This window comes from Aethina tumida, chromosome 2, assembly GCF_024364675.1.
Source record: "Aethina tumida isolate Nest 87 chromosome 2, icAetTumi1.1, whole genome shotgun sequence".
Taxonomy (NCBI): domain Eukaryota; kingdom Metazoa; phylum Arthropoda; class Insecta; order Coleoptera; family Nitidulidae; genus Aethina; species Aethina tumida.
This window is the reverse complement of record NC_065436.1, coordinates 35,971,965-35,983,208: the sequence shown is the minus strand read 5'-3', so window position 1 is coordinate 35,983,208 and position 11,244 is coordinate 35,971,965. Positions and strand designations below refer to the sequence as shown.

Here is an 11,244-nt window from a genome sequence, read left to right as displayed (position 1 = left end):
TTAATTTTGAAAAATTTTATTTTCTTATTAATTTTATTAATTTCCATATATAGTATGATAAAATAATAAATTATTTTATGAATATTCAATTTAAAAATATTCATTCATTCCTATTTTGTCATAATCATGTCATTAATATTTGTTAAAGTTTATTTTACCTTATTTTTCTTTTATTTTAAAAAAATTTAAGTTTTTTACAGTTTAACTTAGCTATTTTTAATTTTAGTATGTATAGTTCAATAGTTAATGTAATGTAATTTAATGTAATGCAATTAAAATTTTAGAGAATTCATTCCTATTTTAATTTTTCAAATTAATAATTAAAAATTTTGTATAATTTTAAAATTTTTAACCAATTTATGATATTTGGTATACTATATATTATAAACTTTTATTCAATTCAATTTATTATTAAGAAATTTTATTTTTAATGCACATTATTATTTTGTATTTTCATTTAATTTAATATATATAATTAATATTATTTTGTTTTCAACGAGATTGTAGACGCTTTTTGATTTTCTTTATAATTTTATGTTAGTATTATCAATTACAAGGCTTTTGTATTTCTTTAATACACTTTTAATAATTTTAAATAATTATCACGAATTTATTTTTTATCATGGTATATAAGAATAATGTTGAATGTTTATTATTACAAATCATAAAATGTTTGTTATAATAATAATTGCCATTCTTGTATCTTTTGTTGTGTGCTGTTTGGGTAAGCTTTCAATATTTATTCGTAATCATAATAATATATATGACAATTTAAGTTATGATGGAATTTTAGGGGTAGCAGTTCCAACAGTACCATATGGAAAATAATAAATAAAAATAAGTCGTCTTTATGATGATTTCCAATATTTCTTTCTTTATAATACAATAATTATTATCACATATTTTATATTACTAAATTAAACAATAATTTAATTATTTTAAAATTTTATTTACATATAAAATATATAGCACCTTAGGTATAATAATTAAATAGTCAATAATTTCATAAAATGTTTTGTCTAATAAAGTTTTAATAAAAATATTCATATATCTCTTACAATATATGTACACTAAGAATTCTTACAACAAGAAAATATATACAATTTAACAGTATCTATTTTCAAACAATTCATAATTGTAAAATTATAATTCCAACTATTTCTAAGTGTATTTCTAAATCTAAACAGCATATTTGTTTACACAGATAATTTGACTCAATAAAAAGTTCTTGTAACGAAGCTACAATCAGAAAACCTAATCAGGTATAAAAACTAACGCTAAATTAATTTTTATACACTATATCACAAATAGAGATTCTCCACAATAATATATGAAAAACACTCCCACTTCCTTCAAACGACGCGGATCACAATCTAGTTTGGCAAATCTCCAATCAACAATTCACATAATAGTCCTTTTCATCACCTAAAGTTCGATCAATATCAAACGTAAACTTCACCCCTCTTCGAACTGTTAGTGGTTGGTGCGGTCTGCGAAACAGAGGACACCTTCCTGCTCCTCGTCCCTTCTTGCCCACCTAGGGAAGACAACGAGTTGGGCACCGAGGCGCTCGGCGACAAAGGCTTGTCTTCGGCCGGCGCTTCCATCGATTTCCTCGAAGTAACCGACGCCGTGGTGTTGGACACGGACGGTGTCGACACCTCCGAATTGCCGGAATCGTCACTCTGTCTGCTGCTCAGCTGGTGCTCCTCGTCCGGCGGCATCTCCGTCAGCGTCAATTTCTGCGTCGGACTCGGCGCCTTCTCCATCTCAAACGCCTGAGTAAAAGCGGGATTTCTTAGTGAGTGCTGCTGCACGGACCTAGTGAGCATGGGGCTGCCGTGCAAACCTAGGGATGTGAGCTGCGACACCGTCATCGGTACGCTAACAGGTGCTGTGAGTACGGGACCCAAACCGGGCGACAGAACCGCCTGCGCTAGCGCCGCGGTTCCGGGTTGGTTGGCGTGCAGGGTATTGTTTACGGAACCGTTGCTATCTAACTCTTGGATCGGGGATAGAACTACCTGGATCGTCGGCACGTCGCCGCCCGTGTAGTAGCCCGGTGTGGCTATCTGGTGCTGCATCAACGTCAAGCCGGGCGCTATCTGGTTGGGGGTTGTTGTCACGGGGGTGGTGACAAAGCGGCTCTCCTTGTCCACCACCTCTTTAGTCACGTCCGGCGTCGGGATTCTGGGGCGGTTCTTTACGGTCATCGGGGCTGCGCCGTATTTGGAATCTGGAAATTATATGGCGCGTTAAATTACAATGCCGTTCTTGACTGAGATAATTTCAATGAAAACTCGGTCGATTTCAGTGATTTTCCTAAGGAACATTCTCAATAACAACGACAACGCATCGACCTTAATTCAATTATAGTACGCATATCGTACCGTACCGAGGATCTTTTTTTTGATTAATTAGTGTAGTTTAAACAACTCGGTTCAAGGCAGTTTATCGGGCTTTAATCACACGGTTCCACCGTGTGGTTTTCGCATAATTATATGACGCATTGTACGTACTTTTGGGTATGTTCCTGCTCCTTCCAGATTTTCGACCAACAAGTCTGTCGTATATGGACATTTTCTGGGACTGCTGTCCCGGTAGTTGACCGTTTTCAGGATTTGCGTACACGGAATTTCCTCTGTGTCGCGTGAACAAACCTCCTGATGAATAAGCTGTAGAGGCAGACCGGATTGAACCCATGCCAGTTCTGGAGATTTGTCTGGAGAACCAATTGGAACTCTTCCTTCTTTGTACGATTGGAGTGTCGACGCTTTCCTGCAATTGGGATCATTAAATCAAATTCTACTGGGTGACAAATAAACAAAATACTGACATAGTCGGCGTACATGTCGTCGATCATGGTTTTCTTCAAGGGTGTCAATAAATTTGCGTACATTGCGTCAGTAGTTTTGACCTTGTAATTTTCTGCAGAACCTTTTGGCTCTTCTCTTCTGTAATGTTCTGATGCAACAGTGTATGGCAACTCTTTGGGGATGACATCGTCCCAGTATTGATCCTTAAGCAGTTCTGGATGTTCCTCGTGCATTTCATCAACTATCATGTAACCAGCCTAAAAAATATTAATATTAATATTAAAAACGGGGAAATACCGGAACTTTTAATGCACATGAATCAGATAATTACCATAAAATCATTTTATAGTATTATTGAAAATATAAATGTCTGCCGGAAATGAACACATGTTATTTTGGTAGACCATGTGCCAATTACTGTAATTACATATATTTTTTTGCAAATGATAAGGACATCTAATCGGAATTTTGCCAAGGTTAAAAAACTTAAAATTGTACGTATTATACTTGTGTAAAATTTCTCATTTAATTTGCATATTGTCATAACATTTATTTCCTAATAATAATTATTAGAAAATATGAAAATTTAGTTTTGTTCTTCCCAGCGCAGATATTAATTAAAATCCTTCCATTTTCTTACCTCTAATCCAACAATAACTGTACAAAAATGATACCAGCCTGAATAATCATGGTCATTTACCTCTTTAAAAAAATTATGTATGTGTGATCGACAGATTAGTATTTTTTGCTTCTAATTTAAAATGGGCGTTATGAAACATTAGTTATATCGCTTCAGAAACGTAACTTCTTAAGGTGATTATGATTGATTGCGAAATAAAAACAAGTAAAACAATAAACGCTATGTTCATTGAATTAATATTACAAAATAGCAATTTCTATTCTAATAGAAACTGGATTTCGAACATGTTTTGTTTGGAAATAATATCGATGGACTCATAAATATTGCCTAATAAGTTTTGTTTCTGTAGTAAAATTTAATTGTTAAGTACTTTTAAAAATGTTAGTTTATAACTTAAGTAATTTGTTTTGTCACATAATTTATGCACACTTAAATTACTAATAAAACTTGTAAACTGTACAGATTGTTATTAACAATTAATTTATTATATGAATATGTATGTTTTAACCAAGACATTTGTTGGAGTGTTTTAAAATCCTTTTCATGGACGTTTAAAACTTGTTAAGTTTACATAACAACAAATAATTTTAATTACAGTATCTAACAATTTTACTGTTGGACCAACACTTAGATACAAATCTGGTTGGTAGGTTTAAAGATCAATTTATAGTCTCTAATTTATAGTTAATTAATATGTGATAGCAATAAATGGTCTTAAATCGTGTCAAGGACAGTGCTAAATTGTCAGTTACTAAAGTAGCAGTTCTTTAATGAGACCATTGACATTATTATATTAGTAATAATGAAGGAAGAACTGAGGCTGGGAAAAATACTTGAGCTTGATTTATTTCAGTTTCATCCTCCTTTTGAGGTAAAATACGTCATTGTATAAATAGGTCTTTGTTGTAAAATATGCGTTATGCATACGAACATTGCGAATTAGCATTTCCACACCCCACACACACATTCATGTCAACGCATCACATCGAACTGTAACAAATTATGCAGTTTAAATGCTAGTGATCAAGAAAGTGATTGTAACACCGATTACGAGCAGACCTCAACATTTCATTGGCATTAAAAGTCGTTCGAGTTGTTATGGATTCTCGAGATGCACAAACGAAATATGGAAGGGTTACCTTGATGTGTCGGTCCACCAGCCAGTTTAGTTCAATGTCGTCGTCGTCTTCGCCGAAGGGATTTATCAGGACCTCCGCTACCTTCAGCCAGCCGATGTAGAAGCAAAACTGAAAAGAGGCGGATGATTTATTTTTAATTTGTACTTGAAACACTTCCTTTCTCATTAATAAAACCAAGCAATTAACCTCAAGTTAAAAAAAGATTATTTAAAATTAAAACGTTTGCCCATGTATTTGCAATGATTATTTGCACATAGCAACGAATTCTTCCAACACATCCATCCATAAATAATTCGCAGTGTGTGCGTTACAGGTCTAAGAATAAATATGACAAAGGAACGCGTTTAAGAAATGCCTATGACATATTTTATTTAAATAAAGGTGTTGCCGTTTTATTACCTGTAGAGCCGTGAAGAATGGAAAGTAGACGTCTGGCAGTTCTTTCTTCATTGTCGTCGGGTCAGCGTAAGGAACGAACTGTTGACCCAATAGTGCCGCCAGAAAATACACGTAAAGGGCCAAAGACACAACCTAAAATTATAAATAATATATTAGTTTGTTACTAATGAATTGGTAAATATTTCTATGAATATCGACAGAAAAAACAATATATTTGTGACGTCAAAACAGAGTACAAAGACCATGTACCTACAAAAAATTGGATCATTATAAAAGAAAAATGATTAATTTATATTCAACAGATACGGTTTAATATTTATGAAGTTAAAGTTGATCTTGATTTTGGTAAACAAACAATTCTTTAGTTGGAATTTCATTTAAATTACGATTTATTTTACTGAATATTAAATAGGGTCGACAATAAAAAAATTATGATGACGGAGAATTTTTCAAAAAGATAAAAAATTAGAAAGAATAACTGGAAGAATAATAATAGAAACAAATTATTTTTATTTTTTTTTAATTATACTTACTTTTTAATTATGCTTATAAGCATAAATAAAAAGTTATTAACTTACTGCGTCATGAATTTAATAAATTAAATTACAATCTTTTACTAAACATAAATTAAATGACAAATATAATTAAATTCTAAGTCTAAATACAATTTTTTTGTGTTATTCATAAATACAAAGAATTTAATAGAATAGTTTTTAATAAACTTAAAACTACATGTCCTTTAAATAATTTATAAATTAAATTAAATTAAATTTTTAAATGCAATTTTATTTAAATTTTATTAATTTAAACCACACAATTTAAAGATAATTATATCAGTACCATCATGTTTGGATAAATTTGATAATTTTTTGACTGAAATTTAATTTTAATTACAAGTTAATAAGTCTAAATATAAATTTTTTGACTTTATGAATATGAAAAAAATTAAATATTTTTTTTAATTTTTTGTGTTACTCATAATTACAAAGAATTTAATTAGTTTTTAAATAACTTAAAGCTTCATATCCTTTAAATAATTTATAAATTAAATTAAATAAAATTTTTAAATGTAAATTTATTTAAATATTAATAATTTAAACCAAAAAATATTACAATTTAAAGATGATTATATCAGTACCATCTTAATGTAAATTATAATTTATATTATTAAAAATCTAATTGGTGTACACAATAAAAAATCTTTTATGATGAAAAAAGATAAAAAAAATAACAAAAAATTATTATTGTTATTTCGTCTTACTTCTAAATACATACAATTATTAATAATTAAGTTATTAAATTTAATGCTAATCAATAAATCAAAACACAATCTATTATTATTAAAAATCGAATTAGTGTCCACAATAAAAAAATATTTTATAATGAAAAACAAAAAAAAGGTAAAATAAAAATATTATTATTTTTTTGTTACTTATAAATACAATTATTATTTATTAAGATATTAATAGTAATAATAATATTATTATAGTTTACATTATTATTATTATTATTATAGTTTACATTAAAGAAATTTATGAGAATTTGTCTTGAATTTTTCTTATTTTTTCTGAACAAAATTTTATTTTCTGTTCTATAAATACATCCAACCATTTTTGGGTTTTTCTAAAATTGTTGACAAATTAATGGTCTAACCATAATATTTTTTTCTCATGGAATAGTCGTTGGTTAACGTGTAACAATCAATGTATCAAAATTGATGACTTTTCAGACATTTTATTCAAACCATTAATATGTCAAAATTTTAAAAAAAAAAATGAATGGGGAGAATACCAAAGAAGATGTCACTTCCGATGAAAATAAAATTTTGTTCCAAACAAATTACAATGTAGTTCAAGTCAAATTATACAAATTTCAAATTAATACCATTGTGCGTACTCTATAAACTAATGAATAAGTTAGATGAATCACCCTGTACGTATTTTGAGAAAATAAAAAAGTAATTTAATAATTAATGGACGTAAAATTATGTTTACTTTTTCATGCTATATTCATAAATACATACAATTTAAATTGTTATTAAAATTAATACATGTAAATTAAACCACAAACTATTATTAAATATAAATTAAAGATTATATCAGAACAATCATGGATAAATTTTGACATTAATTATAGTCGACGAAGTTTTGACCTGAATGTAACTCAATCACTTGTTAAATATTTGTTATATAATTTCATTAAATAAATTGGTGCGGCATTAATTAAATTTTATTAGATGCATTTTAATAGTACTTTGATATTATCCTACATGCATATTTTTAATGATGCAAACTTTACGTAACTTATTGTCAGTTGTTATGTCAAATTAGGCAACAAACTTAGTATTTTCCACCTATTTAACATCGGCAAAAAACCCTGTTATAAATAACATCCCATCTAATTAAACTGTTTACAGCCGCAAACCCATAATTACGCTTACAGAAACCAGGTATTATTTCGCAGTCACCCCGACGAAAGCGTTCGGTTGCCAATTCGGAAGTGAACTTATAATAAATAAGTGCCGAAGGCCGAACAATTTATATTGTAAAAAGGTGGCAATTAAATGGATTTTCAATACACGTGAGCGATCGATTGGTCCGAAACTGCAATTGTCGATCTCAAGGCGAACCGGATCCGACGTCGCGTTGACCGGGCCGGCGTTCGGGTTCCAGAGAAACCGGACCCTTTTGTTTATTTATGACGGTGCGGTCAGGAAGTCGGACGTGAGTCCTTTTCGCTCGCTGAAAAACCACTTGGCGTAGGTCAAGTGCGTACCATTCGGTTGCGTTCGATGGTCAACTTTTTCAATTCTTCTTCTTTTTGTTGGTTCGTTAATTTTTTGGTGTACAGTTTGAGGTATCAAATTATTAAAAATTCTATCGTAACTATTGAGTACAGTGAATGTCATTTACGTAACATTTGAATTTTATGAAGGACCGAAAATGGTACCCTGTATTTATTTGTACTACACCTAAACTTCAATTACTAAAATTAACAGTTTGATGGTGCAACTAAAGTATCTGTGAAGATGCACAAACGTAAATAACGTACTAATAATGGCACCTACTTTTTCCTATTTTCATAAAACTTTTAATGAATAAGCTATTTTGCTATTTTTAGATATTTTACAATTTTTATTCACAACTAAAATTCACTTTAATTTAGAATATTTTTAGAAAATTCCGGAAGATTTTAGATTCAAAATTTAAACAATAATTTAATAGATATTTTCATACAATTTTTAAATATTATTAAAAATCTAATTTTTTATAATTAATTTTTTGGCATTTCAATAAACCATTATCTAAATGATAATTTATAATTTTGATATATACAAACCATCATTTTATAAGATACTTTTTGTGTTTAAAAATTTTAACATTTGTTATTAAATTTTAATATCATTAAATTTTTTGTAGTCTTAATACTTCAATATTTAAAATTTTTAATGAACAAGCTAGGTGAATCACCTTGTATATTAATAAATAAAATTCATTTAACTAATTATGAGTTGAATTCCACAATGACCCTCATTACACTCATTGTCACTCCTTGACTTTGGTTTAGTTGGTAAATTTCTGAGGTCCAGTAAAGTATATGAAGAATATAGAGCATCCTGCCTTTGATGTCCCACAACTATTCAATTGATGATATGTCTGAAGATCCTGCAGGCCGTGGCAACTAATTATATAGGATAATTGAAAATATTCAAATGTAAACCTTTGCAATATGAGGTTGACACGACTCAGGTTTATCCGATTGACAATTGCACAAAAAAGTATGAAAAAAATTTCAATAAAATCCAATCATCTAATTATAATTAGTTTTTTGATATTTACAAACCGTCATTTTATAAAATATTTTTGACATCATTAATTTTTATGTAGATTTAATAATTCAGAATTTATTCCTAAAATTTGTTTGTTCATGTTTCTTTGTTTTTAAAATTTTATTTAAATAAATTTTAAAAATTTAATATTAATAATTTTTAGGTAGATATTAAAATATAAATTAAATATTAAGTAACAAAATTTATTTATTTGCTATATTAAATAATAAAATTTCTTAACGATAAATTACATTTTTTACAAACCTGTTCAAATTATGATTTTGAGACACACTTTTCAAATTTTAATAAAAATCTAACATTTTAAAATTAATTTTTTATTTTTATTTATTTATTATTTGAAATATTTTTTATAATAATTTCTTGTCCAAACTATAATTTTAAGATTGTAGAACGTTGGATAATTTTTAGCGTGTTTAAAAATTTCATATATGTAAAATCACATTGTTGTCTCAATAAAAACAAATTAAATATTCTTATATAGTATATATAAAATTATTTTTTTCGCTTTAGTTATTTGTTTGTTGTGAACAAATTAAGTTTAATTTTCAAAAATTTTTTGGTGTACAATTTGGGGTATCAAAATGTAAGAAATTATTAAAAATTCTGTCAAAACTATTAAGTACAGTGAATGTCATTCACGTAACATTAAACGTTTATGAAGGACCTGTATATTTTTCTACTACATCTAAACCCAACAGTTTTTTAGTTAATTAATTAATTAATTAATTTAACAGTTTGATGGCGTAACTAAAATATCTGTGAAGAATGGCACCTAGAAAAGTAATTCAAATCAAGTTATAATTGCTCTAAACATTTTAAATCAATACTTTTTTCTATTTTCATAAAACTTTTAATGAATAAGTTAGGTGAATCACCTTGTATATTGATCAGTATAATTCTTTTAACTAATTATGAGTTAGATTTCCACAATGACCCATACACTCATACTTTGGTTTAGGTGGTAAATTCCTAAAGTTCGGTAAAGCCTGTGACGAATATAAAGCATCCTGTCTTTGATGTTCCATAAGTAGGCAATTGATTATACGTCTGGAGATCTTGCTGATCATGGCAATAAGTTTTATAGGATAACTGACAATATTCTAAAGTAACCCTTGCACTCCGGATTATCCGATTGACAATTTGCACAAAGAATTATGAAAAAGAGCTCAATAAAATCCAATCATTTTTTATTCTCAAATAGACCAATCTAAATACCAAAGGTAATTAAAATTGGACCACTCCTACTATTGTATATTAATTATATCTTCTATTACTTGAGGACACTGGTGGCTGGCTTAGCATAATTTAACTGTGCAGGATAGATCTTATCATTTAGATATACAAAGTACCACGTGTAATTCATTCCCCCACTTCACAAAAAATATTTTATAATTGAGAGTATATATGTTGATGACTAACCGAATAGTTAAATATGCATTTTAGTGTAATTAACCATAATGAAGCTTGACGTAAAAACAACATGGTATTCAGAAGTTTATTAACGCCTCATAAAAAATTAAGATGGACTCGCTTCGAAATGCAATCAACATTTTCCTAATAATTCATTCGAGGAACAAAGCACGTATGAATTTCGTGATTTTTCGTAATTACATAAGTGTAATTAAATAATCTCAATGCCAAGGTTAAATAGAAGCATTAAAGCTTAAAATTATCTTGGAAAAAAATATTTGAACTAGAAATGGTTCTGCGAAACAAGCTTTGAATAATATTTATATAAATAACAAACTTTTAAATTCTTATGTAATGTTTTAATGCATTAAGGTGCCTTTTGTAGTAGGAAGTACTTTAATTGATGGCTTTTTATACAACACCACCTTCATTTATTTTTTTTTAAATACACATTTAGTATTAAAATATTATTTCCGCGAATATACCACATATGCAAAAATGTTAAATTTACATTTAACCTTCAATCAGATTTAACAATAAAAAAACTGATCAAACGCCCAAAGTAGAAAAATTAAGGTGTGTGATCAGTTTGGCAATATAGGTAGTCAATTTTATTGTTCACTTTAAATTTACATTATAATAGTCAATCACGATAATAATACATTAAGTTTATTAATGTCATAGATATATCTGTATATTGTATAATCCGTAAAAGAGAAACCGTTCAATTTTCCACGACCAGTTTTAAAATTTAACGAGTGTTAGCTGTTATCGGAAAAATATAAAATAAAACTTTACAGTGCATAAAAATGTACATTTCTATTGCATAGTTTACGTAATACACGATAATTTCGACTGTATTACAATAGTTTAGAAAGTTTTATTTAAATATGTAAATGCATAAACACAGGCCGAATATTTTAAAAAGGTCTTATTGATAACAGCACCTATTTAATAAATTTCTGTTATTTTCACAACAATTCTACGTTA

At 28.5% G+C, this 11,244-nt stretch overlaps 1 protein-coding gene across 2 annotated transcripts in view; it reads right to left on the bottom strand.

Annotated features, from left to right (window-relative positions):
* Positions 1-934: 934 nt before the first annotated feature.
* Positions 935-11,244, bottom strand: part of LOC109595725 (bestrophin-2) — a 34,641-nt gene continuing 24,331 nt past the window's right edge. For both annotated transcript variants that reach the window (XM_049963214.1, XM_049963215.1), the window contains 5 exons: positions 4,995-5,126; positions 4,596-4,703; positions 2,837-3,073; positions 2,520-2,778; positions 935-2,236 (listed from right to left, as the gene is read on the bottom strand). In XM_049963214.1, coding sequence (XP_049819171.1) covers positions 1,443-2,236; positions 2,520-2,778; positions 2,837-3,073; positions 4,596-4,703; positions 4,995-5,126 — 1,530 coding nt within the window. In that variant the 3' untranslated portion in view covers positions 935-1,442. The remainder of the gene's footprint in view (positions 2,237-2,519; positions 2,779-2,836; positions 3,074-4,595; positions 4,704-4,994; positions 5,127-11,244) is intronic.